This window comes from Schistocerca serialis, chromosome 11 (genome assembly GCF_023864345.2).
Source record: "Schistocerca serialis cubense isolate TAMUIC-IGC-003099 chromosome 11, iqSchSeri2.2, whole genome shotgun sequence".
Classification (NCBI taxonomy): domain Eukaryota; kingdom Metazoa; phylum Arthropoda; class Insecta; order Orthoptera; family Acrididae; genus Schistocerca; species Schistocerca serialis.
Genome location: NC_064648.1, coordinates 172637065 through 172664737, shown reverse-complemented (window position 1 = coordinate 172664737; position 27673 = coordinate 172637065). Strand labels below are relative to the sequence as shown.

Genomic DNA, 27673 nt, shown 5'->3' with positions numbered 1-27673 from the left:
TCACCACAAAAATGCAGCACACACATTGTGTATCTAGCTGGTGTCATTTAGGGGCATAATTTTGTGTGTGTGTGTGTGTGTGTGTGTGTGTGTGTGTGTGTGCGGGCGCGCGCATGCGCGCGTGCACACGAATGGGTGCTCTAGCTCGAAAAAGGATAATTCTAACAGCTACCAATTTTTCTTTCCTTTTTGTGTGTGCCGATTGACAAAATAAAAGTAATTGAGTTACAGGCGTGTTCAAGATCTCTAAACAAGTTCTTTCAGTTTTGATTGTAAGGCAAGTAATGAATGAATGATATAATTAATTTCTGAACATTCAATGTTGTCCACAAATATGAATTAGTAATAATAATAGTAATAATAATAATAATAATAATAATAATAATAATAATAATAATACAGGAAGCTCCCTAAACACACACTGTTCCATGCCATTCTATTTTATTTGCTAAGTGAGATCTTTTGGCGATGAATTTATACATAATATGTTGCTGCCCTATAATGACATTTATGAGCGGCATTTGAAAAGTCCGTGCAAAAATAAAAACTACTTACATGTTTGAGGTGAACCTCTTTTATTTTTTGACATAGTCTCCTTTGAGTCTTACTCACTTCATCCACCGCTATTCTGTTTTGTCGATCCCTTCCGAATAATACAAATTGACCAAGTCTGCAAAATAGCTATTAGTTGCTGCAATCACCTCTCCATTTGAATAAAATCTTTGTCCCGCCGGCAGTTTCTTCAAATTGGGGAACAAATTGTAGAAGGAGGGAGCCACGTCTGGAGAATAGGGGGGGATGTGAAATGAGTTGGAATCCTATTTCCATTAATTTTGTGACCACAACTGCTGAGGTGTGTGCTGGTGCATTGTCATGATGGAAAATGACTTTTTTGCGGTCCAGTCTCCGGCGTTTTTCTTGCAGCTCGGTTTTCAAACTGTCCAATAACAATGAATAATATGCACCTGTAAATAGGTTTATCCTTTTCCAGATAGTTGATGTGGATTATCCCTTGCAAATCCCAAAAGGCAGTGGCCACAATCTTTCCAGCCGAAGGCATGGTCTTCTCCTTTTTTGGTGCAGATTCTCCCTTGGTAACCCATTGTTTAGATTGTTGTTTGGTCTGAGGAGTATACTGATGTATCCATGTTTCATCCACAGTGACGAAACGACGCTTAAAGTCCTGCGGATTCTTCCTGAACAGCTGCAAACCATCCTTGCAACACTTCAAACAATTGCCTCAAGTGTGAGCAATCGCGGAACCCACCTTGCGGATACCTTCTCGTGTCCAAATGTTTATTCAAAATATTGTGTAGCCCTTCATTCGAGGTGCCCACAGCACTAGCAATTTCACGCACCTTAACTCTTCTGTCATCCATCACCATATCACGGATTTCATCAACGATTTCTGGAGTCATAAGCTCCACTGGGTGTCCAGAACGTTCAGCATCACTCGTGCCCATATGAACACTCCAGGAATTCTGAGACCACTTATAAACTGTTCTAATCAAAGGTGCAGAGTCACCGTAATGTTTATCAAGCTTCTCTTTAGTCCCCTGAGATGTTTTGCCTTTCATAAAGTAATGTTTAATCACCACACGAAATTCTTTTTCGTCCATTTTTTTGACAATACTCGACTTCCTTGATTTGGACAAATGCCAAGCACAAAGAAATAGACCAGTATGGCTGAAACTTGATGGGCATTATTTCCAAAGATGCCACTAACAAAACATGACCTTATACGTGCTGGTGGTGCCATCTCTTGGACTTTGCATGGATTTTTTCAAACGCCCCTCGTATATACAGGTAGACAACACAAGAAGAAGAAGTTCAGATTTACATTTTAGTAGACCAGATGTCTCAAGGCCCCCCCCCCCCCCTCCCCCGGACGAACCATGGACCTTGCGTTGCCGTTGGTGGGGAGGCTTGCGTGCCTCAGCGATACAGATAGTCGTACCATAGGTGCAACCACAATGGAGGGGTATCTGTTGGAGGCCAGACAAACGTGTGGTTCCTGAAGAGGGGCAGCAGCCTTTTCAGTAGTTGCAAGGGCAACAGTCTGGATGATTGACTGATCTGGCCTTGTAACACTAACCAAAACGGCCTTGCTGTGCTGGTACTGCGAACGGCTGAAAGCAAGGGGAAACTACAGCCGTAATTTTTCCCGAGGGCATGCAGCTCTACTCTATGGTTAATGATGATGGCGTCGTCTTGGGTAAAATATTCCGGAGGTAAAATAGTCCCCCCATTCGGATCTCCGGGTGGGGACTACTCAAGTGAACGTCATTATCAGGAGAAAGAAAATTGGCGTTCTACAGATCGGAGCGTGGAGTGTCAGATCCCTTAATCGGGCAGGTAGGTTAGAAAATTTAAAAAGGGAAATGGATAGGTTGAAGTTAGATATAGTGGGAATTAGTGAAGTTCGGTGGGAGGAGGAACAAGACTTCTGGTCAGGTGACTACAGGGTTATAAATACAAAATCAAATAGGGGTAATGCAGGAGTAGGTTTAATAATGAATAGGAAAATAGGAATGCGGGTAAGCTACTACAAACAGCATAGTGAACGCATTATTGTGGCCAAGGTAGACACGAAGCCTACGCCTGCTACAGTAGTACAAGTTTATGTGCCAACTAGCTCTGCAGATGATGAAGAAATTGAGGAAATGTATGATGAAATAAAAGAAATTATTCAGATAGTGAAGAAAGACGAAAATTTAATAGTCATTGGTGACTGGAATTCGGTAGTAGGAAAAGGGAGAGAAGGAAACTTAGTATGTGAATATGGATTTGGGGTAAGGAATGAAAGAGGAAGCCGCATGATAGAATTTTGCACAGAGCACAACTTAATCATAGTGAACACTTGGTTCAAGAATCATAAAAGAAGGTTGTATACATGGAAGAATCCAGGAGATACTAGAACGTATCAGATAGATTATATAATGGTAAGACAGAGATTTAGGAACCAGGTTTTAAATTGTAAGACATTTCCAGGGGCAGATGTCGGCTCTGACCACAATCTATTGGTTATGAACTGTAGATTAAAACTGAAGAAACTGAAAAAAGGTGGGAATTTAAGGAGATGGGATCTGGATAAACTGACTAAACCAGAGGTTGTAGAGAGTTTCAGGGAGAGCATAAGGGAACAATTGACAGAAATGGGGGAAAGAAATACAGTAGAAGAAGAATGGGTAGCTTTGAGGGATGAAGTAGTGAAGGCTTCAGAGGATCAAGTAGGTAAAAAGACGAGGGCTAGTAGAAATCCTTGGGTAACAGACGAAATATTGAATTTAATTGATGAAAGGAGAAAATTAAAAAATGCAGTAAATGAAGCAGGCAAAAAGGAATACAAACGTCTCAAAATGAGATCGACAGGAAGTGCAAAATGGCTAAGCAGGGATGGCTAGAGGACAGATGTAAGGATGTAGAGGCTTGTCTCACTAGGGGTAAGATAGATACAGCCTACAGGAAAATTAAAGAGACCTTTGGAGAAAAGAGAGCCACTTGTATGAATATCAAGAGCTCAGATGGAAACCCAGTTCTAAGCAAAGAGGGGAAAGCAGAAAGGTGGATGGAGTATATAGAGGGTCTATACAGGGGCGATGTTCTTGAGGACAATATTATGGAATTGGAAGAGGATGTAGATGAAGATGAAATGGGAGATATGATACTGCGTGAAGAGTTTGACAGAGCACTGAAAGACCTGAGTCGAAACAAGGCCCCGGGAGTAGACAACATTCCATTAGAACTACTGATGGCCTTGGGAGAGCCAGTCCTGACAAAACTCTACCATCTGGTAAGCAAGATGTATGAGACAGGCAAAATACCCTCAGACTTCAAGAAGAATATAATAATTCCAATCCCAAAGAAATCGGATGTTGACAGATGTGAAAATTACCGAACTATCAGTTTAATAAGTCACAGCTGCAAAATACTAACGCGAATTCTTTACAGACGAATGGAAAAACTAGTAGAAGCCGACCTCGGGGAAGATCAGTTTGGATTCCGTAGAAATATTGGAACACATGAGGCAATACTGACCGTTCAACTTATCTTGGAAGCTAGATTAAGGAAAGGCAAACCTACGTTTCTAGCATTTGTAGACTTAGAGAAAGCTTTTGACAATGTTGACTGGAATACTCTCTTTCAGATTCTGAAGGTGGCAAGGGTAAAATACAGGGAACAAAGGGCTATTTACAATTTGTACAGAAACCAGATGGCAGTTATAAGAGTCGACGGACATGAAAGGGAAGCAGTTGTTGGGAAGGGAGTGAGACAGGGTTGTAGCCTGTCCCCGATGTTATTCAATCTGTATATTGAGCAAGCAGCGAAGGAAAGAAAAGAGAAATTCGGAGTAGGTATTAAAATCCATGGAGAAGAAATAAAAACGTTGGGGTTCGCCGATGACATTGTAATTCTGTCAGAGACAGCAAAGGACTTGGAAGAGCAGTTGAACGGAATGGATAGCGTCTTGAAAGGAGGATATAAGATGAACATGAACAAAAGCAAAACGAGGGTAATGGAATGTAGTCGAATCAAGTTGGGTGATGCTGAGGGAACTAGATTAGGAAATGAGACACTTAAAGTAGTAAAGGAGGTTTGTTATTTGGGGAGCAAAATAACTGATGATGGTTGAAGTAGAGAGGATATGAAATGTATACTGGCAATGGCAAGGAAAGCGTTTCTGAACAAGAGAAATCTGTTAACATCGAGTATTGATTTAAATGTCAGGAAGTCATTTCTGAAAGTATTTGTATGGAGTGTAGCCATCTATGGACGTGAAACATGGACAATAAATAGTTTGGAAAGGAAGGGAATAGAAGCTTTCGAAATGTGGAGCTACAGAAGAATGCTGAAGATTAGATGGGTAGATCACATAACTAATGAGGAGGTATTGAATAGGATTGGGGAGAGGAGAAGTTTGTGGCTCAACTTGACTAGAAGAAGGGATCGATTGGTAGGACATATTATGAGGCATCAAGGGATAACCAATTTAACATTGGAGGGCAGCGTGTAGGGTAAAAATCGTAGAGGGAGACCAAGAGATGAATACACCATGTCGATTCAGAAGGATGTAGGTTGCAGTACGTACTGCGAGATGAAGAAGCTTGCACAGGATAGAGTAGCATGGAGAGCTGCATCAAACCAGTCTCAGGACTGAAGACCACAACAACAACAACAACAACAACAACAACAACATGTCTCAAGTATTGCTGAAAGCGGTTTACAGGGAAAGGAAAATCTGAGTTTCTTTTTCTGTCCGAAAACTGAATTCAGATCTGAATGAAATTGTTCTGGTTTCCATTTCCCATAACGTTATGAACCACAGAAGTGAAATATCGTAATATTCTATGGTAAATACATGTCTGTTTTCTTTCAGTGCCTCTCTTGTAATAATAATTTTTTTTGTGTGTGAATGTGTTTTTATCATATATTTTTAGTCTGGTGAAGTAACTAAATCATCACTTTTATGTTCATACTAATCAATTTACTTAGCAGTAAATCAAGATTATTACTAATGTACTCGTGACTGAACTGTTTTGTACATCTTTATTTGTTTCATTATGTTTCAGGTCTACCCGACTTTCTGATGGGAATGACAGTGCTTCATTTGAAGAAAGTAATCTTCAAAATGTGACCCACGATGAGTCGATAATGGCTCAAGAGAGGTTGACACACTTTGCCAGTTGTCGTGTTATGACACAAGGAATTACCACAGAAGAGGATAATTCCTTCTGCAGTACAAATAATGTAAGTGTTATGGATCACAACTTTTCTATCTCAAACTGCCTTTCATGTCTACAGAGTTTTTCATCAAAATCCGTTCTCATAATGCACGTGTTCATTTGTATTGATGGTGTAGAACCACAGTCTAATGGTTTTAGATAATGTGGAGAAGTGTTCCTCACTGATTTGATGCTGAATAAGCATTTGAGTATGAAAGACAATGACAGGATTCTGCTATTCACTTATTTGCTTATAGTTTAGGTAAGTGGTTCTAGTGAGTAGTGCAAAGATGAATTAAGCTGAAAAGACCAAGTGTCTGTTTCTTTCAACACAGTCAGTGTTAACAATTCATGTCACTAACATTGATCGTGTATCACAGGTATATTGTCAAATCAGTAACTGTTCAAAAGTGATCTAAATTATGTTGTACATCAGGCACATATACAAAGCCGTGCAAGTGTAATGTATGTAGCAAATTCTTTGCCTTTGGTTGTTACTTTCAGAGACATGCTATCATGCAATCAGGAGAAATCCCACACAAATGTGGAGTTTGTGGAAAATTATTTGATAGATTTAGTGAATTCAAATGCCATCCAGTAGTGCATTGTGAGGCAAAATCACACAAATATGACATTTGTGGAAAATAGTTTCCCATCCCTGTTTCTCTGAAACCCCATGCTGTATTTCATTCAGTGATGAAATCACACAAATTGTTTTGGGGAATTGGTAAGTTTGAATCCCTTTTGTTAATACATTCTGAAGTGGAGTCTCTTGCATGCAGTGTATAGATAATGAATTATTTAAGAGCACTCTTAATTTTGAGAGGCAGATGTGATGCACACTTAACATATTAGAGACCCAACCCAAGCATACTGTATTTACTCAAATCTAAGCTGCACTTTTTTTCCAGTTTTTGTAATCCAAAAAACCGCTTGCAGCTTAGAATCGAATGCAAAGTAAGCGGAAGTTCTGAAAAATGTTGGTAGATGCTGCCACAGCTAATTTCTGCCTTCGAATATATGTAGCACTACACAGGCATGCTTTGCAGGCACAAAGATAAATAATGGCGCCAAAACCTCTGCGTCAGTAAATAAATAAAAAAAAAAAAAAAGGTATAAGATGAGCTTTTTTCTCCTCCCTGAGTTTCGACCACTCCATTTTCACACATTATCCAAAGAAGTAAATAGAAATTCTGTATTGTTCATCTTCGAATGTAGCAGCCTTTCAAATATTCGTAGCAACAAAAATAAATTTCTTTACACAAAAATACCAACAATGCACAAGGCTTTAGGATTTTTGTGCAAGTTGATACGCTGGGGCTCATTAAGATTTCACGTACCAGCACCTATTGCTTCGTGGAATTTTGTGAAGGGCTTGTTGGTGTTAGTGAACCATAATGAAGCCCTTCCATTATAGTGCCAAATTCAAGAGGGGAGTTATTTCTTTTGCGGAACGAAGTTCTAATCTTGCTGCAGGTCTGCGATACGGGATTGATGAGAGCGATGGTGACTGCAGAGAGACAAATTACTTGAATGTTCAAGTAGCAGGAAAGCGTTTAGTGGGCCAAAGTGTGACCGATATCATGCACTAGAAATGATTTTACATGAATTTGTTAAGGAACAGCATCGGAAATTACTGCCTGTGAATGCCAAAATTATAAAAATTAAGACACATGAAATTGCTAGAGAAAAAAAAATTGAAAATTTTAAGGCTAGTCGCAGCTCGATTGATCTGTTTATGAAGCGCTCGGGTTTTTCATTTCGGAGATGAACTTCAGTTGCACAGAGGCTGCCGAAAAATTATGAAGAAAAACTTGAAGAACTTCAGTGCTTCATAATTAGGCGGCGCACAGAAAAGCAATGCCTTCTTGGTCAGATAGGAAATGCTGACCAAACTCCCGTATGTTTTGACATGCCATCAAATTTTACGGTTGAAATCAAGGGGTGAAAAACAGCGGACGTCCATCATGGTTGCTTGCAATGCAGATGGACATAAATTACCCCCATACATAGTTTTCAAGCCAAGGACTTTACCAAAATCGGAAGTGTTTCCAAAAAGTGTAATTTTGCAAGCAAACGACACTGGGTAGTTTTCGGAGGACACGGTGCTGGACTGGATTAGGCGTGGTTGGAATCGTCACCCTGCCAATGCTCGGTTTACACAGCTTGTTGGTATTAGATGCGTACGCAGGCCATACAACACCTGCAGTAAAATGAAAAGTAGAGGAAAGCAAAGGAACTCGGCAGTAATTCCAGGCAGGAGGACGTCAATTCTGCAACCACTTGACGTCTGTATGAATAAACCATTTAAGGACAAGCTTAAACGCACGTACACAAACAGGCTTTCAAAAAGCGACAGACAACTGACATCGACATGATGTGTAAAACGCGCAAGTTTGTCGCTAGTGTGCCAATTGATTTATGATGCGTGGAAGTGTGTTCCAGATCAGGCTGTGCAACAGGCATTTAAAAAATGTTCGACATCCGATGCACTAGATGGTATGGAGGATGATGCTCTGTATGAAGAAATGAGCAACAAAGATTCGAGTGATAGTGTTTCAGAATCATGACTGATATTTTAAACATCTCATTTAAGATGTATTACAAATATAATAAAATTTTGTTGTAAATTTCAGCGTTTAATTTCTAAGTTATTTTCATTCTTATTTTATAAGTGTTGCTACTCTGCATTGCACAGGGTAGAAAAGCATGGAGAGCTGCATCAAACCGGTCTACCGACTGAAGACAACAACACACTCTGCGTTTGAAGTCGTCACTAAAAATCTACTACGAAAATACGAGTGGCAAGTCTGTTTGCGATGTTTGTCAATATGGCCAATTCTATGTTATGAATTTTTTCCTACCTGTGACAAGAGATGGTTGTTAATAGGAACTTTTATGAATCGTGAATCACATGCAGTTGTGCAGTATTCTCTTCACCATAAGAGTAATACGAATGTAAACATTGTGCTACGTATTCTTTCGTGTTTGCTGCTATCTCATTTAAATCGTGTGTGCCTAATAAACTACGAAACTAGAGTGAGACAACAGCAAACACGGAAGAATTTACGTATCGTGTCAAGTTTATATTCGTATTATTCTTATGCTGAATAGTGATGCAGTCAGAAATGAAGCACGGCAACTGACTAGATTTTTAAATCTAAGATGACTAATTTCTGTGCAGAATGTAATGTACTAAAGAAGCGTCTGCAAAGGTTTTCAAAGGGAGAAAAATGTTCGCTAAACCATCGTTCGGAACGTGTTCTATCATACGTTGTCTATTATTTGGTTCTTGTTGAGCATTATCATAGAAAGCAGCAGTGTAAGTAACTACAAATAGCAGTATCTTTCCCTCGTTTCGCTAGTGAGACAATTCCTCTCTTCTTTTTTTTTTTTTTTATTGTGAGCGGCAGTAGCGCGCACAAAAGCGAGCTGTGCCGCGAGCGGCGACAGGTCGTAAACACTCATTATCAGAATGCGACGAACAACGCATGACACAGTACAGTAATGCATTTTCAGCTAAGAGTGACGTAAACACCTATAATAAAGAGATCGGCACTTGTCAGATCAGAGCAAAATAAGCAATCAATTCAAACCAGATGAAGCACGTGAAAAAGGAAGGGTACCTGTATAAATACGGATGGAGCACCTGGCGCATAGCAATGGGTACCTGGTAAAGTTTGACTGCTAAGCTTATGACTCGAACTAAACTACTGTAGCTGTATCTTCATCCATTCGACCTAAATTGTGTCTCACGTTACAACGGACCAACCTTCTTTCGATTTGGAGGGGGCAGCCTGAAACTTTCCTCTCCCCTTGAATTTTGAGTCTCAAATTTCGGGTTAGGCTTAGATACAGGAAATTTTTTTTTCCTCGATTTTGAGTCTCATTTTTCAGATGCGGCTTAGATTTGAGTAAATACGGTAGTTCAGGCCACAACTTGGAGTTAAAAAGGCTGCACCCGAGTGTAGGTCGGGCTGCGATTTTCTCGACAAGTGAGCCACCCGTCACTCGAGAAATGGTCTCGTTGTGCACAAGAACTGTGTACAGATGTCTCGTGGCGTGCCTCTCTGCTGGTGCAGCCTTCTGTTGTCAACATCTGGAGTTATTTTGAAAGAGACATTTGGGAACATAACAGCTGCTGTCACGAATGGCTGAGCTAATATGCTCACATTGACATAATTTTGTGTGTATACTCATTAGATTTCACAGTTTACTGTAGTTATGCTACAAATACATCACGGCGTGTTCAGTGCACAAGTTTTGAAAGTTCAAGAGGAAGAAATTGAGCAATAACTCACCTCACACTTTTTTCTCGGGACAGTAATTGTACCATCTGTCGTTATTTTAGAATCTGTAATGTTTCGAACACGTAAAGTAAATACCGAAAAAAGATATTGAAGCTTGGTCCTTTTTTAGTATGTATTTCTCTTGAAGATACATCAGTTAGACATTTGCCAGTAATGGTGTAGAAAATCTTCATAAATAGCCGGTTTCCTAGGCCCTACGTGCTTCTAACTGACCAGTCTCCAAAGTGTTAGTACGTATCGTGCAACACTGGCCTCGAAGGTCACCCGATTTCTCAGTATGCAATATTTGTGGCCGAGAGGTTTTATGAAAGACCTCGTACGTGTGCCATCTCTTCCAGCAGCAGCAGCAGCAGCAGCAGCAGCAGTGAATGCAGTAACTGCAGACGTGCTCGCAAAAGTGTGGGGCTCGTTTGACTATCATCTAGCTGTTTGTCATGTGTCCACTGTAGAGTACACTGAACATCTGTGAGAGGGTATGGAAATTTTGATCCTAATCGGTATGAATAATCGTGTAAAACATAAACCATTCAAAAATGGGATGGTTCTTTTGAAAACAAAGCTTTCTAGCGTAAGCTAACTTCTACTCTGAGTTTTGTGTAGAGGATACAGTCTGTTGACACTCCATTAATGCTTTGAAAATGCTCTGTGTATGTAGTGCCAATGTATTTCTCATTTACAGACACGCTATATTACTCTTACGAGTCTACCTTTTATTCCTTCTTTGTTTCTTCCATTGTCAGTTACTTAGATGCCCGTGTAAGAAAACTCGACTGCTGCATGCATTGCCTCATTTCATAATTAGATTCCCGCAGCATCACCTGACTCAATTCAGCTACACTCCATTACCATTGTTTTGCTTTTATTTATGCTCCTCTCATAACGTCTTTTCGAGACATCCCGTTCGACTGATGCTCCGTGCCCTTTCGTGCCATTGACAAAATTGCAGTGTCATCAGCAAATCTTACACGTCTCATCCCTGTCCCCTAAATATAAATTTCACCTTCGTTTTCTTTACTGCTTGCTCGATGAACAAATCAAAGTGCGTAGGGGTAGGATACCTCTCTGTCTCGTTCCTTTCCCAATTGCTAACTCTTTGATATCCTCATACTCTTATAATTGCTGCCTGTTTTCTGAACTGCACTTTATCCTTTTATAGGTCCAGAATTGTGAAGAATATATTCAGCGAGACATTGTCAAAAGCTTTCTCTGAACATACATATGTTTCGTATGTGGGTTTACATTTTTCAGTCTACCCTCTAATATATGCCATAGTCAGCATTGTCTGTTGTATTCCTACATTTCTCCAGAACACAAATTAACTCTTCCATGATCAGCTTCTACCAGTTGTTCCATTATGTACAGTGGCTAAATTGCGCTCGAGAAATGGAGGTTGTACTTGAGCAAAATTACAACGTTATTTTGTTAATGATTGATCGAGCTCATGTTCATTTGAACAGCACGGTAGATCAACAGAACTGTCATTATCGGGCCAGTGGAAATCCAAAACTAATGCGTGGGAGATCATTACGTAGTGAATGTAGTGAATGTTTGGTGTGCTGTAACCAGTGCAGATGTTATCGGTCCATACTTTTTCCGAGGCGATAACGGGCACCGTGTAACTGTTATAGATACGGAACATTGTAGGCAGATGATCACTGAATTATTCGTACCTGAACTAAGAAGAAAATGTATTCCTATACAGCGAGTTTGGTTTCAGCTGTGTGGGGCCACAACTCCCATAGCAAGAATGTCGGTGGAAGCTTTTCAGACTGTTTTTTGTGGTCACGTCATTTCCCGAGTTGGTGACATTAGTCGGCTTCCTCGTATCCCAGACCTGTCCGTGTGTGACTACTTTTTGTGGGGCTACCTCAAGTCACATATATAAGAGTATAAACCGGGTACCCTTGAAGAACTGGCAGTTTTTCAAATTGACAGTGATGGAAAACTTGAGAAGGGCATTGTTGAAAACAACTGTCACCTGGGGGATGTTGTTTTCACGCATTAATTTTGTAAAATGGCACATCATTTGGCTATTATTCTGTAAATAAATTTCTAAGCACTTTTCATTATTATTATTATTATTATTAAATGTCGGTCCTTTGTGCCTCACCAAGTACGAGGTGTGTGAAAAAATGTTAATGTATCCGACAAAACGGCATGTGATCTGGCAATGCTGTGTTGCTCTACTTGTGTAGACCAGTGTGTTCATCCCTTCCACCTGCTCAGTCCAAGTTTCAGCTTTGTGCAGTAGTCACACGGTTTCTGAGAGCGGCATCAGTGAAGGTATGATTTTGTTGTGTGTTACGAAAATGAACAGCAGAATTTAGTTCATCATCCCGTGAAGTTTTGTGTCAAACATGGGAAACTTGCGAATGTGGCCTTTGAAAAGTTTGAAAGGCCCTGAGGGAACACCATTCCTTATCGAGAGCACAACTTTTTCACCGGCACAAATAATTATTGGAAGTCTGAGGACACGTTGAAGGTGAACCTTACTCAAGGAGATCTACAACTTCAAAAACCGACCGAAACGTCGAACGTGTGCTGCTCTTGTGAAATAGTTCCTTTGGGACAAACTGTCAGCCGAGTGTTTTACAGAGATTTCCTCGAAAGGCTCAGAAAGAGGGTGAATACGGTGAGGGCAGCCATTGTGACAATTGGCTGCTGCATCGTGACAACACCCCGTATCAGACGGCCACATCTGGCACAGAATTCTTTACCTCGGAAGGAATTCCCGTTATTCCACAGGCCTCTACTCAACTGATCAGAGTCTTTTTCTTTTCCCGAAACTGAAGAAGTCTTAAAATTTTCAGCACTGCTGCTGAGACCGGGAACAGTGACTCTGCTGGTGTACAGCTGCCAAAGGAAAACACTTTGAAGAGGACAGTGTAGTTGTTTGAAAAAAATTAAAACTTGGTAGATAAGAAATTAGTCACATGGTTTTTCTCACACACCTCATAGCAGGACTCAAGTAAGGCAAGTACATCCTCTCCAACCTACTCTTGCATCCGACCATTCTCACTGTCTTAACCTATGTTGTATATCTACATATATTCTCTGCGGGTTACTGTACAGTATATGGCAGAGGATACATTTTAATAGTATTACAGATTTTCTTTCCTATTCATTTTGTATACTGAGCAAGCGAAAATGACTAACTGTATGCCTCCTAATTGCTCTTTCGCTGTTCTTTTCTTCCCCTGCAAGATGTACTAACATCGTAGCATACTGGTTGCAGAGTCTTCTTCAAGTTTGGGTTCTATAAATTTACCTGATATCATTTCCTGAGAACTGTTTCGTATCCTTCTGAGGATTCCCATTTAATTCCCCCCAGCATTTCTATTCCACTTTCCTAGGGGCTATATCGACCCACTACAGTTCTCGCAGCCCATTTCTGAATTTACTTGATAAGTACTGCAAACACTTCCAAAATGTCCCAGAATGATATGAAACATTTCCCCCTTTTTATGGATGGAATTGCATTATTCATCTTGCCAGTGTCATTACGTGTGTTCTTTTTTTAAAAAAAGAAAAAATCCTCATCCTTCCCCTATATATGCTTTGGGATTCTCCCACTCTCCTTTTCCACTGCTGTAGTTTTTTTCTTCATATTATTCATACCACATTACATTTTTGTATCTGCTTCTCTCTTCACCCATCAATCTCCTCTTTAATTGGCAGAGGGTTTATCTGTGTTCTATCTTTGACTTCATACACTCTCACTGCCCTGCTTTCATCTTTGCCTCCCATCATACTTGGGGCAGATTTTCTACTCTCTACCTGGGCTCTGAGTGACATGTCCTTAATTTCCAAACTTCCCAACTTATCCCTCTTCTTCCTTGAGGAAGATACAGCAAGTATTGAAACTGGGTACTTGTTTTTCCATTTTTAAGGGTTTCTATTAGCACATGATTCGAATTTTGCAAATACGCTTGACAAATGTTTCAGTGTCTATAGTTTTGCATATCTCGAATCATCTTTAAAAAATGATTTGTTATAACAGCGGTATCAGGCTGTAACGAGTCAACATTCACCTCGTGTCTTTAGCGAATGATTCATTATAGCTGTAATATCAGGCTGTAATGAGTAAACTTTCTTCTTATGTAATATTGTGATATAAATGAAAATGCAAAATAATACTTTACCTTGCCTTCCTTTTTTTCTTTTTATGTAAAATGAAGGAAAGGCAACCACTCACCTATAGCTGACTCATGTACGGCACATAGAAACATGCAACAGAAGACTAACTCATTAGCTTTTGAGCTTTTGCTCTTTCTCTAGTGGGAGAACACACATCCACACACTCAAATACACGGACACCGAATTGCACGTCTGTCGCTGTGGCGAGACTGACTGTCGATTATTGATAACAGCTGTCTGTGCCGAAAGAGATGAGGTGTGTGTGGAGTAAAACTCATGACGGGAACGGGGGCTAGCGGGGTAGTGAGAGGCAGGTCTTTCAACAGGTGACTCGGCATTTGCACAACGAGACAAATGGAGTTCAGAGGGTAGTGCACATAAGATGTAGGGAGAACGAGAGTGGGTAAAGGGGGGAGGGGGGTGGGGGTTGGAAGAAAGGAGAGGCATGTGGCGATGGAGGTAGACAAGGAGGGAAGAGAGAAAGGGAGGGATTGTGGAAGGAGAAGCAGTACAAGGTGTAGGTTGAGAAGAAGTGGTGTGGATACAAAACAGATTGGGGAATGTAGAGTGAGGCAGTGTGTAACACCTGCAACGCCTCTCCGTGTTAATAAACCAAAATAGCTCCCAAATTAGTTCCCATGCCCTCGAAATATAAATTCAGAAAATATCACAAGCCCCTCCACAAGTAGTAATTTATGAAATAGAAATAAGAGACAAATAGAGGGAAATTTATAGTAGAAAAATAATAGAAAAAGAAAAGAATTTTAATCATAAATTTTGGAAGCATAGGAGGGGGGGAAAACGATAGAAATGGTTAAATTATTAGTTATTCTTATATATGTGGAAATCAATATTATAGTCACAGAACGTAGGTCTTGAACACCAAAGATAGCGTTTACTAAAGTATAAATAGACATACAATGCAATTATGATACTCCAGTCTCTATCCTCTAGTCTGTTAGAAGTCAATTAGGACGTACAGCTTTAGGAAGCAACAACAGGAGCTTTATTAAACCAGGGCGCAAGAATAAATCGTGACGAGATTGTTTTTTGGGAAGCATTAATTTCAGATCAGAATTAGAACTTTTGTCATATTAGAGGAACGGGGAGGTGATCAATAATCTCTCTGACTTTGTCACTTCGTGTGAAGATTTAAATATTTTACGGAATTAACGATTTTTGGATAGATTCGGACTTTGTATTGTGATAGTGGAAAAGCTTTACTTCACACGACTAGTAATCATAGTTCATGACAGTTTATGGATATTAAATGGGAACAATCCTTTTATCGAAAGTGACAGAACATCGTTTAGTATCTCTGATATCGATGGTATTCCAGATTAGATACTTATTCAAAGAACCCCTTTGAATGCGATCGTGTGAATGAACTGATTTATTAATAATTATTGTCAAATAAAATAACGTGTGAATTTGAAATTGAGTATTCGTCTTTAACTTCACTTCGATTTAGGTTCATAAATAATTAGGTTACGTGATTTTGACCAAGAATAAACTGCAGACTAGTAACTGAAACAAGTGAATGAGAATCTATTGAAAACACTAGTATTAATTTACTTATGGTTTTTTTCCTTCAAAACTGGGAAGACAATACGTGTAGTGACTCACTGGGTTTAATTTAAGAACTAGCCAGGATAAAACAAAACCCCTCAATACCAGTCAATGTATAGATAAATTAACATTCCTACTTTCATGCAAGATACGGAAGTTGGGATAGAAAAAAAGGGTTGCTACAAGTGGGAAACAGGTTAGCAGAGGGTAAAGCTAGGGGGATTGTGAGAGCACAGAATATGCTGGAAAGAGAATTCCCACCTGCGTAGTCCAGAGAAACTAATGCTGGAAGGGAGTATCTAAATGACTCACATAGTGAAGTAGCTGTTGGTCATTTGTGTTGTGGTACGCCTCATGTTCACAACTGTGTGTTCAAGTTTGGAGATTGCCACACTTTGGCAGTGGCCGTTCATGAGAGTAAGCAATTTGTTTCGTGTCGTGCCCACATAGATTCCTGTATAGTAATTGCAACACAGTAAATAAATAATGTGGCTGATTTTGCCCTCGGTCCTGCCTTCTGTAGGGTACGAAAAGCCCGTGGCCAGACTGCTGTAGATGGTGATAGGTGGGTGTAGGTGTCGAGTCTTGTACCTGGTTCGACTGCAAGGGTGTGAACCGGTGGGGTGGCTCACTCGGAGCAGGATTGGAATACGGATGGACGAGGATATTCTGTAGGTTGCATGGGCAGCAGAACACAATTTTTGGTGATGTGGGTAGGACATCGCCCACGCCAAAGCGTGACGAGAGGTAGTCAGAGCCCTGGTGAAGGACGCGGTCGAGTGTTTCGAGGCTGGGGTGATACTGATTGACCAGACGAGTGCTAACCGATGGCTGGTGTCAGAGGAGGAGATGACATGGTAGATCTGTTTATTGATGAGCTGAATAAGAATACTGTCCATCAGTAAAGACTCTGGTAAGGCTATAGGTAATTTTAGCAATTCCAATACTGTTATCTCCACAAGTGCTTATCAATAACTGTCAGAGCAAAACCCCTGCCAGTTTTTGTAACAGTTGTTGGAATCACAAAAAAAGTTGTGGATCCATTCCAACTGCAACATGTTGCAGTTGCAGAAATATTAGCAATGTTCTCAATGATGTGAAGTGAGTTTTCGGTTTCGTACCAAGTAATATTCTTTGTATACTTCAATAAGTTTCCCATAGACATATTTTCATACTTACAAAAAGAAAGACAAAAGCTATATATGCACAGATTGAGATTTCTGAAAGTTTTGTGTGTAGTCCTTGAAATCGCACAATAAACAGCTAATTTTACAGTTCCTATACTTCATATAATAGGGAGCACTGTAATTCCGAGTGATACCTGGGAATTCCAGAATTGGTAGAAGCTTGACATGTGTGTGCATACACACTCGTGTGCATGCTCTCACACACCCACACACACGCACATGCGTACATATATTCTGTCATCAGTCATTTTCAACTGTATTAATGCAGTTTGCAATCTCTCCCTCCGTCCTTCTTCCATCTATTGTCCACATTAAATGATACACAGTCCAGCTAATTAATAAGCAAAGTTTTTTTATGAAGATTTGGGAGGAATGAAAATTACAATAAACTTTGAAAGGTTACTTATCTTGTCACGTTGATATGGCTCCAGTTCTTTTTGTTAGGGGTCTGATTCCTGAAGCTGAAAATTTATCGTAAGGTCCTCATGATTTGTTTTAACTAAATAAATTGGAATTATCATACAATGTAAACTTTCACAGCCGGTATTGTCTTCACTTAAAACGTCCGGGCTGGTAGGCCGTGGTCGAAGTATAAAACTGTCTCCTGACGTTTCGTCTCCGACTGCGGGAGACATCCTCGGAGGTAAAACGGCGAACTGCCTTGGAATTGTTGCAGAATTTTTTACTTGAACATACTTTCCACTGATTTTCTCGCTTTTTAGTATATTGTACAGAGTTTTGGTTTTTCACATTAACAACGCAGAAATTACATTGTCTGCATCTATTATACAAAAATACATCCGGTCACATCAGAGGCAAGCTCTGTGGAAATAACAATATTCCAAATGGCTTACAATTTTTCGTAGCAAATGAATTCCTAACTGTTTTCATTATTAATTTTAATATTATTTCATAAATGAATCCAGAAATAAACATGCTAAACAGCACAGGATTGGGTAATTAATAATAGAAATTTTAAGTGTGCAAGTAATCTCTAATTTCAAATGTTTCTAAGAAAAATAATTTTTACTGTACATTCGGAACTAGTACTTATCGATTATAACATCGAAACTAAAATATTTTATAAAGAAATTCCTTTTCATAAATTTTAGGTTGGAATATATTATACAGTGTATAAAATGATATGAAAGTTTTCAGAAAAGCAACCGAGATAATATTGACCAGTCCAAAATTTGAAAAATAATACAGATATCAACAATTACTGTCGAGGAAAACTAATGCTAGAGGAGGGTGTCCCATTACAAGTTGTTGCAAATATCAAAGCTCAGTCACAGGAACTGATTTGTTTACTACATTATATTTTTTTAGTGAGCAATCATCGCGTAATGAACGCTAAGTATATCATCATCAGAATCACAATGATGAAAATTAATATTGTTTAATTTTTCTCATTAACTTGTTGCAGTCTGAGGCACTTGCCGGTGGTCCACTTACCGTCAGTGACCCGCAGAGTATTAAGAAAGAGGTATGTAGCTGCTGCGTGTCAGCCTTGCTTGTCTCTGTAACGTTGTTGGCAGTTGTCTAATTGCAGGCTACCTATATGGGTGTGAGTGAGGTGGCGGAGGTGCAGTATACTCTTTACATGTGTCATTTCCATTTGTGTAATAAATAGAATGTAATGTTGTGGAAATTATCTGATCATTGATGTTGCAATAACAAATGTTGCAAGATTTCAGTACTAAACAGAAACGCAGAAAGAAAATATCTCGCTTGTAGTGATGAATCCTCCACACTTAGAAAGTGTAACATCAGCAGAGCCATTTTTAGCTTTCTTGCTACTGCTCTCACAGCACAATTACACACACTCATACACATTATCATAGAACACACTATGACCAGAGTGATACTACCTCTCTCGTACACAATATTGGTGCCAGGTGGATGAAGATGCTTGATCCTTGTTCTAACAGTTGAATTTCTTTTTCTGAAGAAATTGTTGGTTATCACTCCAACGAAATTGCATTCTGGTGACTCCCATTCTGTCAGTTCTGTTACCTTCTTGTTGCTAGGTTTTTAAAACCTGACAGAGTGAAATAAAAAAAATCTAGTTTGCATATTTTGGAAGGTATGCAGAGTTTTCCGACACTGAAAGTGTGTAAAAAGTTGGTACAGTGGGCACATCGTGTCATTGTTGAGATGTTAAGTAAATCGTCAGACATTAGAAAATGTTTTCTGTGGGAATGCATATAGGACAGGTTATACAGAAGGTAAACTAATTATGTGACCTTTGTTCAACACTTCATTTTTCTCATATTTTGAAGCCCTGAAGTATCAGAAATAAATCAAATATGCAGTGATATGCAGCTTTATATTTACATCTAAGCTTTAAAACAAATAAATGAATGGTAACTGATCATTCAGTGTTCACTGTACATTCACGAAAATGTTGGCGTGTCAGAATTGCTAAGTGACAAACTGTAAATGTTCCACTCTGCACAAGTTCATAATGTAAAGGATTATGTGGAGCACGAGGTAATTTCTGAGTGGGGTAAGCATGATTTTTTGTAACAAATTGCAACCTAGAATGTAGAGTGTGTTGTAATTTGCTTGCAGGTATTGTTTGAAGCGTAGGGTAATACAGATATTACATAACCAGTTGTCAAGATCAGTTAAAAATTAAATCGTTATCGATATCAAAACATAACAGTAGAAATGTGGATGGCCATTTGTGATTTATGAAGTTACTACTTTATATAACATTGTGAGATTACACTGCCAGTAAGTCACCTTTCAACAGTAACTAATGTTTTCAGTCATAGTGACAGGGTAGCATTGTTAGCTCAAATACTCAATGCCCAGGCAATGATTCTTGCTGCCATTACAGTAATATAGTCACTACTGAGGACTGTTATTGTTTTCAATCCAGCTGCTCCTTCATGGAATCCAGTTCCTTGTGAAATAAGTGTGTGTGTGTGTGTGTGTGTGTGTGTGTGTGTGTGACAGAGAGAGAGATATCTTGGAGACATAACTTCTTTGTACAATTCAACTAAACATGGTAATTTTTGTGTCTTTTCAAAAACTGCTGGGAGGTATATTAATTGTGATTTAGTGCCCTGTTAGAATCAACTTTTTTCCTTCATAAAGAATGTTTTGGTGGGGCTGTGGTCTCTGAAAATCGGATCAATCAGAAAGTTGACAGTGCTCATTCTTATGAGTGATTTACCTTGTTAACTATGTTGAGTAAAGCCATTTTTGTTCATGTGCTGTTATTTGTTGGAAATGAACATTAACCTCACATTATTAACTAGAAAGAGATCAAGGATTTGTATGTAATCCCTCATAATCCACGAGTCTGTCCTGTAAGTGACAGTCTATGACTGATGATGTGCTGTACATGAAAGTATTAAGTGACTGTATTAGAATAGAGACTGATGTAGACAGAATTTGTATTTAGTGTGACGAATAGCAGCTTGCTCTAAATGTAGCAATGCTGATAAGTAGGAAAAATAATCCTGTAATATCTGAATATTGTATTAGTAGGTCCGCTGCTCGACACAGCTATGTCGATTGAATACGTAGGTGTAACATTGCGAAGCAATATGAATTTGAATGCGCACATAACGTCGGTTGTTGGGAAGGCAAAGAAAAGGTCGACTTTGGTTTATTTGGAGACTTAAAGGAAAGAGTACTGCATGTATGTAGCAGACTGTGTACGTTCTGACATGCTGTTGTGTTTGTTACTAGTAGGTCCAATCAATATGTGAGAATTACAGAAATCATATGTGAAGTCATATGGGAATACCTGCAGGTAAGAGACATTCTTTTCACGAAACAGAATTGAGAAAGCTAAGACAGACTAAAGAACGATCCTACTGCTGTCATTGTACATCTTGTGTAAAGATTTCAAAGACAAGATAAGAGAAATTATGGTTTGTACAGTGGCATGTGGACACGCGTTTCTTCCTCTCTCTATTTGCAAGTGGAACAGGAAAGTGAATGCCTAGGACTGGAACAAGTGTGCTCCAGAATCCTCATATGGTGGTCTACAGAGTATTTATGTAGACACAAAAGCTGACGCGAATGTGATCCTGGCTTCCAGTTTTTGTTGAGCTCTCTTAAATTGTCACAAGGTATGTGCTTGCCTAGGTTATCTGTGATGGTTACACTCTTCAAAGGTTGCTTGCAGCTAGATCTTGTCCACTAACTTCACAGATTCTGCTTCCAAAGGTGGACCCTCATGAAATAGCTATGTTAAATTCATTAATGATTAGTTGCACAGAGAAAATCATGAACGTCTTTGGGGACATTAGTGGGTGTATTCAAAAGTGATTAATATATTGAAAGGAGAGCTCCAAAGTACTCAGTTTTCTCCCAGACAAAATACTGTTTTATAAATGTTTTGTAAATAAAAAATGCTTTTACTTGCTGCACTGTATTTTATTCTCCCAGACGCGTTTTGCCTTTTTAACTTCAAGGCAGCATCGGTGGGATCTATAATGACAGTTATGAAACGTTTTTGTTTTAGTATGTATTATTCGTAGATTATAAAACTGTTCACTTCTCACTATCTATTTTTATTCATTTATTTACTCGTACGGCATATACAAAGGGAATCATTCTTACATTAATTACAATATGCTTACACAACTATGGAAACAATACTCTTTACAGGTGCTCTTATAATAGTATACAACATTTCAAATACTTTCGAGCCACTTAATGCTGAGTCACTGAATTTGTGCCTGTCTTTCAAATCACCATCATTTCTGTACACTTCACACACAAGTAAATGGTCCATTGTTTGGATTTCACCACACCCACATTCAGAGCTGTCTGACAGGCCCCATTTCTTCATGAGCTGCTTGCCTCTGCCGACACCTGTTCTTAGGCGGTTCAAAGTTGTCCACAGTTTCCCCGGAAGGTTGAGTCCTTCAATCTTCTTGTTGTGGTCGTCCACCAAATTGCAGTTTTTGTGTGCACTTGCAGCCCATAGTTCCTTCCAGGTTGTTTTTGAGTTGAAGCTCTTCACCGATTTTCCAGAAAGCTGTCCTGGATTTAAGCTTGTTTATAGCTGTTAGATCTCCGGGATAGGGAGGTCCGGGTTGTCCAGGATTTTTTGGTATATTCTTAGGGCTCTATGTTGGCTAGGACAGGGAGCCAGGCTCAGGGGGTGGCCCCGAGTGTTCCCGAGATTATTCGCACTTTAGCTACGTGTGCACTTCTCTCCCAGACTGGTGAGCAGTATTCAGCTACCCTGTAGACAAGAGCTAGTGCTGATGATGTCCTCAAAGTGCTTGCCCCACATCTCCGTGTCATTCCAGCCAGTTTTGAAAGGACACCGTTGCAGCATTTTAGTTTCTGTTTTGTGTCTTCGAGGTGTGCGTTGTATATTAGAGTGTGATTTGGTTTCACGCCCAAGTATTTAGGCTTATTTCATGTCTGATCTGCTGTCCATTCATAGAAGGCTGTAATTTTCTATGCGCTTCTCTGTTGTTAAGGTGCATTATTGTGCCGGTTGTTTTGTTGGGGTTTGGGTGTAGGTGTCACTTGGTGTAATACGTGTTCAGGACTTCCAGGTCTGCATTCATTGTTCTGTCGAGATCTCTGAAATTTTTTACTTTGATATGCAATAGCCAGGTCGTCAGAGTACGCAAATTTACGTGATTTGGTTTGTGGCATGTCAGCTGTATATAGGTTGAAGAGAACAGGTGCTGGTGCTGAGCCCTGTGGCAGACTGTTATTCAGAACCACGCTCTTGCTGTTCGTGCCATGAAGTGAGACTGATTTTCCTGCATGTTAACATGTTCTTGAGTAGTGTGTAGGTCCGTTTGCATTTTATGTATCTAGTTAGCTCGAACAATAGCCCTTCGATCCACACTGTATTGTAACCTGACGTAAGATCTATGAGAACCAATCCAATTTCTATCTTGTTTTGGAAAACTTTCTCCGTGTAGGCTGTAAGGGACAGCACTTGATCGCAACAATTTCTGCTCGCTTGAAAACCAGCTCGGTACGTTGGCGCCAATGTACGAAGTTAATCTAGTCAGTAATAGTCTCTCAAATAATTTTTATCTGTGTAAATAAGTGATTATGTACAGTTCTTCACGGTTTTTTAGTTGGCATCAGCGTTTCCTCTCATTCGGTCACATGGAGGTCGAATTACTGCTCTATTTACAAAACATAAGCATGTTTTTGTATTACAAACATTTTTGTTTTTATAAAATATATTAATAGTCAAACAGAGTTTTGAACCATGGACCTTGCCGTTGGTGGGGAGGCTTGCGTGCCTCAGCGATACAGATGGCCGTACCATAGGTGCAACCACAACGGAGGGGTATCTGTTGAGAGGCCAGACAAACGTGTGGTTCCTGAAGAGGGGCAGCAGCCTTTTCAGTAGTTGCAAGGGCAACAGTCTGGATGATTGACTGATCTGGCCTTGTGACATTAACCAAAACGGCCTTGCTGTGCTGGTACTGCGAACGGCTGAAAGCAAGGGGAAACTACAGCCGTAATTTTTCCCGAGGACATGCAGCTTTACTGTATGATTAAATGATGATGGCGTCCTCTTGGGTAAAATATTCCGGATGTAAAATAGTCCCCCATTCGTATCTCCGGGCAGGGACTACTCGAGAGGACGTCGTTATCAGGAGAAAGAAAACTGGCGTTCTACGGATCGGAGCGTGGAATGTCAGATCCCTTAATCGGGCAGCTAGGTTAGAAAATTTAAAAAGGGAAATGGATAGGTTAAAGTTAGATATAGTGGAAATTGGTGAGGTTTGGTGGCAGGAGGAACAAGACTTATGGTCAGGTGATTACAGGGTTATAAAAAATCAAATAGGGGTAATGCAGGAGTAGGTTTAATAATGAATAAAAAAATAGGAGTGCAGGTTAGCTACTACAAACAGCATAGTGAACGCATTATTGTGGCCAAGATACACAAAGCCCATGCCTACTACAATAGTGTAAGTTTATATGCCAACTAGCTCTGCAGATGATGAAGAAATAGATGAAATGTATGACGAGATAAAAGAAATTATTCAGATAGTGAAGGGAGATGAAAATTTAATAGTCATGGGTGACTGGAATTCGTGAGTAGGAAAAGGGAGAGAAGGAAACACAGTAGGTGAATATAGATTGGGGGGAAGAAATGAAAGAGGAAGCCGCCTTGTAGAATTTTGCACAGAGCATAACTTAATCATAGCTAACACTTGGTTCAAGAATCATAAAAGAAGGTTGTATGCCTGGAAGAATCCTGGAGATACTAGAAGGTATCAGATAGATTATATAATGGTAAGACAGAGATTTAGGAACCAGGTTTTAAATTGTAAGACATTTCCAGGGGCAGATGTGGATTCTGACCACAATCTATTGGTTATGAACTGCAGATTGAAACTGAAGAAACTGCAAAAAGGTGGGAATTTAAGGAGATGGGACCTGGATAAACTGAAAGAACGAGAGGTTGTAGGGTGTTTCAGGGAGAGTATAAGGGAACAATTGACAGGAATGGGGGGAAAGAAATACAGTAGAAGAAGAGTGGGTAGCTTTGAGGGATGTAGTAGTGAAGGCAGCAGACGATCAAGTAGGTAAAAAGACGAGGGCTAATAGAAATCCTTGGGTAACAGAAGAAATATTGAATTTAATTGATGAAAGGAGAAAATATAAAAATGCAGTAAATGAAGCAGGCAAAAAGGAATACAAACGTCTCAAAAATGAGATCGACAGGAAGTGCAAAATGGCTAAGCAGGGATGGCTAGAGGACAAATGTAAGGATGTAGAGGCATGTCTCACTAGGGGTAAGATAGATACTGCCTACAGGAAAATTAGAGAGACCTTTGGAGAGAAGAGAACCACTTGTATGAATATCAAGAGCTCAGATGGCAACCTAGTTCTAAGCAAAGAAGGGAAGGCAGAAAAGTGAAAGGAGTATTTAGAGGGTTTATACAAGGGCGATGTACTTGAGGACAATATTATGGAAATGGGAGAGGATGTAGATGAAGACGAAATGGGAGATAAGATACTGCGTGAAGAGTTTGACAGAGCACTGAAAGACCTGAGTCGAAACAAGGCCCCGGGAGTAGACAACATTCCATTAGAACTACTGATGGCCTTGGGAGAGCCAGTCAAGACAAAACTCTACCATCTGGTGAGCAAGATGTATGAGACAGGCGAAATACCCTCAGACTTCAAGAAGAATATAATAATTCCAATCTCAAAGAAAGCAGGTGTTGACAGATGTGAAAATTACCGAACTATCAGTTTAATAAGTCACAGCTGCAAAATACTAACGCAGATTCTTTAGAGACGAATGGAAAAACTGGTAGAAGCGGACTTCGGGGAAGATCAGTTTGGATTCCGTAGAAATGTTGGAACACGTGAGGCAATACTAACCTTACGACTTATCTTAGGAGAATGATTAAGAAAAGGCAAACCTACGTTTCTAGCATTTGTAGACTTAGAGAAAGCTTTTGACAATGTTAACTGGAATACTCTCTTTCAAATTCTGAAGCTGGCAGGGGTAAAATACAGGGAGCGAAAGGCTATTTACAATTTGTACAGAAACCAGATGGCAGTTATAAGAGTCGAGAGGCATGAAAGGGAAGCATTGGTTGGGAAAGGAGTGAGACAGGGTTGTAGCCTCTCCCCGATGTTGTTCAATCTGTATATTGAGCAAGCAGTAAAGGAAACAAAAGAAAAATTCAGAGTAGGTATTAAAATTCATGGAGAAGAAGTAAAAAGTTTGAGGTTCGCCGATGACATTGTAATTCTGTCAGAGACAGCAAAGGACTTGGAAGAGCAGTTGAACGGAATGGACAGTGTCTTGAAAGGAGGATATAAGATGAACATCAACAAAAGCAAAACGAGGATAATGGAATGTAGTCAAATTAAATCGGGTGATGCTGAGGGAATTAGATTAGGAAATGAGACACTTGAAGTAGTAAAGGAGTTTTGCTATTTGGGGAACAAAATAACTGATGATGGTCGAAGTATAGAGGATATGAAATGTAGACTGGCAATGGCAAGGAAAGCGTTTCTGAAGAAGAGAAATTTGTTAACATCGAGTATAGATTTAAGTGTCAGGAAGTCGTTTCTGAAAGTATTAGTATGGAGTGTAGCCATGAATACAAGTGAAACATGGACGATAACTAGTTTGGACAAGAAGAGAATAGAAACTTTCGAAATGTGGTGCTACAGAAGAGTGCTGAAGGTAAGGTGGGTAGATCACGTAACTAATGAGGAGGTATTGAATAGGATTGGGGAGTAGAGAAGTTTGTGGCACAACTTGACTAGAAGAAGGGATCGGTTGGTAGGACATGTTTTGAGGCATCAAGGGATCACAAATTTAGCATTGGAGGGCAGTGTGGAGGGTAAAAATCGTAGAGGGAGACCAAGAGATGAATAGACTAAGCAGATTCAGAAGGATGTAGGTTGCAGTAGGTACTGGGAGATGAAGAAGCTTGCACAGGATAGAGTAGCATGGAGAGCTGCATCAAACCAGTCTCAGGACTGGAGACCACAACAACATTGAATAATGATCACCAGGTTGTGAAAGCAGTAGTCTGCCAGTTATGCTAAGTCTTCTGAAATCACAAAAGGCATTGAAATTTGTATTTGTAACTTGTTTTCCTTTGCATATTCCAGGTTAATCTCAAATTGGTTTCATTTCCAAATGACTAATAGGCAAGTACACAGATTGTGTTGAGTAGGACATCTGTGCAGGTTTATGTGCATGTCCTGGACTTTTGCAGTTGGCCCTATTGTGGCAATTTTAACCACTGGCATCTGTTTCTAAAAACTTATTTTTCCATAGTGTGCCAAAATTTTTAAGTTTTTGTTGAAGGACTAGCAAATCTGGCTCTTCAGCTTAAGTAAACATTGTTCCAACGTTGCTTCTTTCCCAGCCAATGACATAGAATGTGATTCCACATAATTTTCGTTCACATTTTGAAGTAAGTTTCAGAAATTTGATGTTTTTTATGCACGTGAATGATTCACATAATTAAATTTCGAGTAGTGACATAACAAAACATGTTGCACTCCATGTCTCCATTACCCTCTACATTCCACACGAGGATGGCTTAAGAGCACAAAGAGGAACTTGCTGCTCACCAATGGCGATGCAGAATTTTCCCACGGAGAGAAGTTTTAACAGTGCAGAATTCAGGCTTTGCATTTTTTTCTCACTGTTTCTTTAAAATGAAAGCCTAGTACTGTATGGGACCTGTGCTTATAGTTTCAATTAACACTAATTGCTGTCCTGTTTGCAGGTTTTTGAAGATCCATTAGCAGTGTCAACGTTCAGCAGGTGTATTAAAGAGGATCCAGACTTACATTTTGAGGTGGATGCAACTGACAATGAAGTAAGTTTTAACATATATATATCAGAATTCCAATATAACGGTAGTTGTGAGAGGTAATATTTACTGTGCGCATAGTATTTGATAAAGTACACTTCCCTGCGAGGTAGTTGCAAGTGTCAAGTGTGCCAGATAACTCGAACAGTATCGGTGGTGGACAGGTTCGGAAAACTCGGCCTGATGGGATTCACTAGTGCTCCGTAACTTTAAACTTTGACCATGCTTTGGTAACAGCTCTACTGAGCTATGAAACATTGGGTTTCACAGCAATAGGAATAATTTTCTTAAGCTCTAAACTGGTTCAGCCTTGTACGTGCAACTTCATCATTGTCATGCACCGGTTACTTGTTGAAACAAACAGTGGTTTTTTGGGCAACCTCTGTGGTACCTGCCACACCCCAGCTGTATTAAACTCGATCAGTTAACCGAGG

General features: G+C 39.7%; 1 protein-coding gene across 1 annotated transcript in view; it reads left to right on the top strand.

Moving 5' to 3' along the window:
- LOC126426603 (uncharacterized) overlaps positions 1-27673 on the top strand; it is a 272243-nt gene that overhangs the window by 90992 nt on the left and 153578 nt on the right. The window contains exons 17-19 of the mRNA XM_050088496.1: positions 5571-5748; positions 18353-18412; positions 27153-27245. Coding sequence (XP_049944453.1) covers positions 5571-5748; positions 18353-18412; positions 27153-27245 — 331 coding nt within the window. The remainder of the gene's footprint in view (positions 1-5570; positions 5749-18352; positions 18413-27152; positions 27246-27673) is intronic.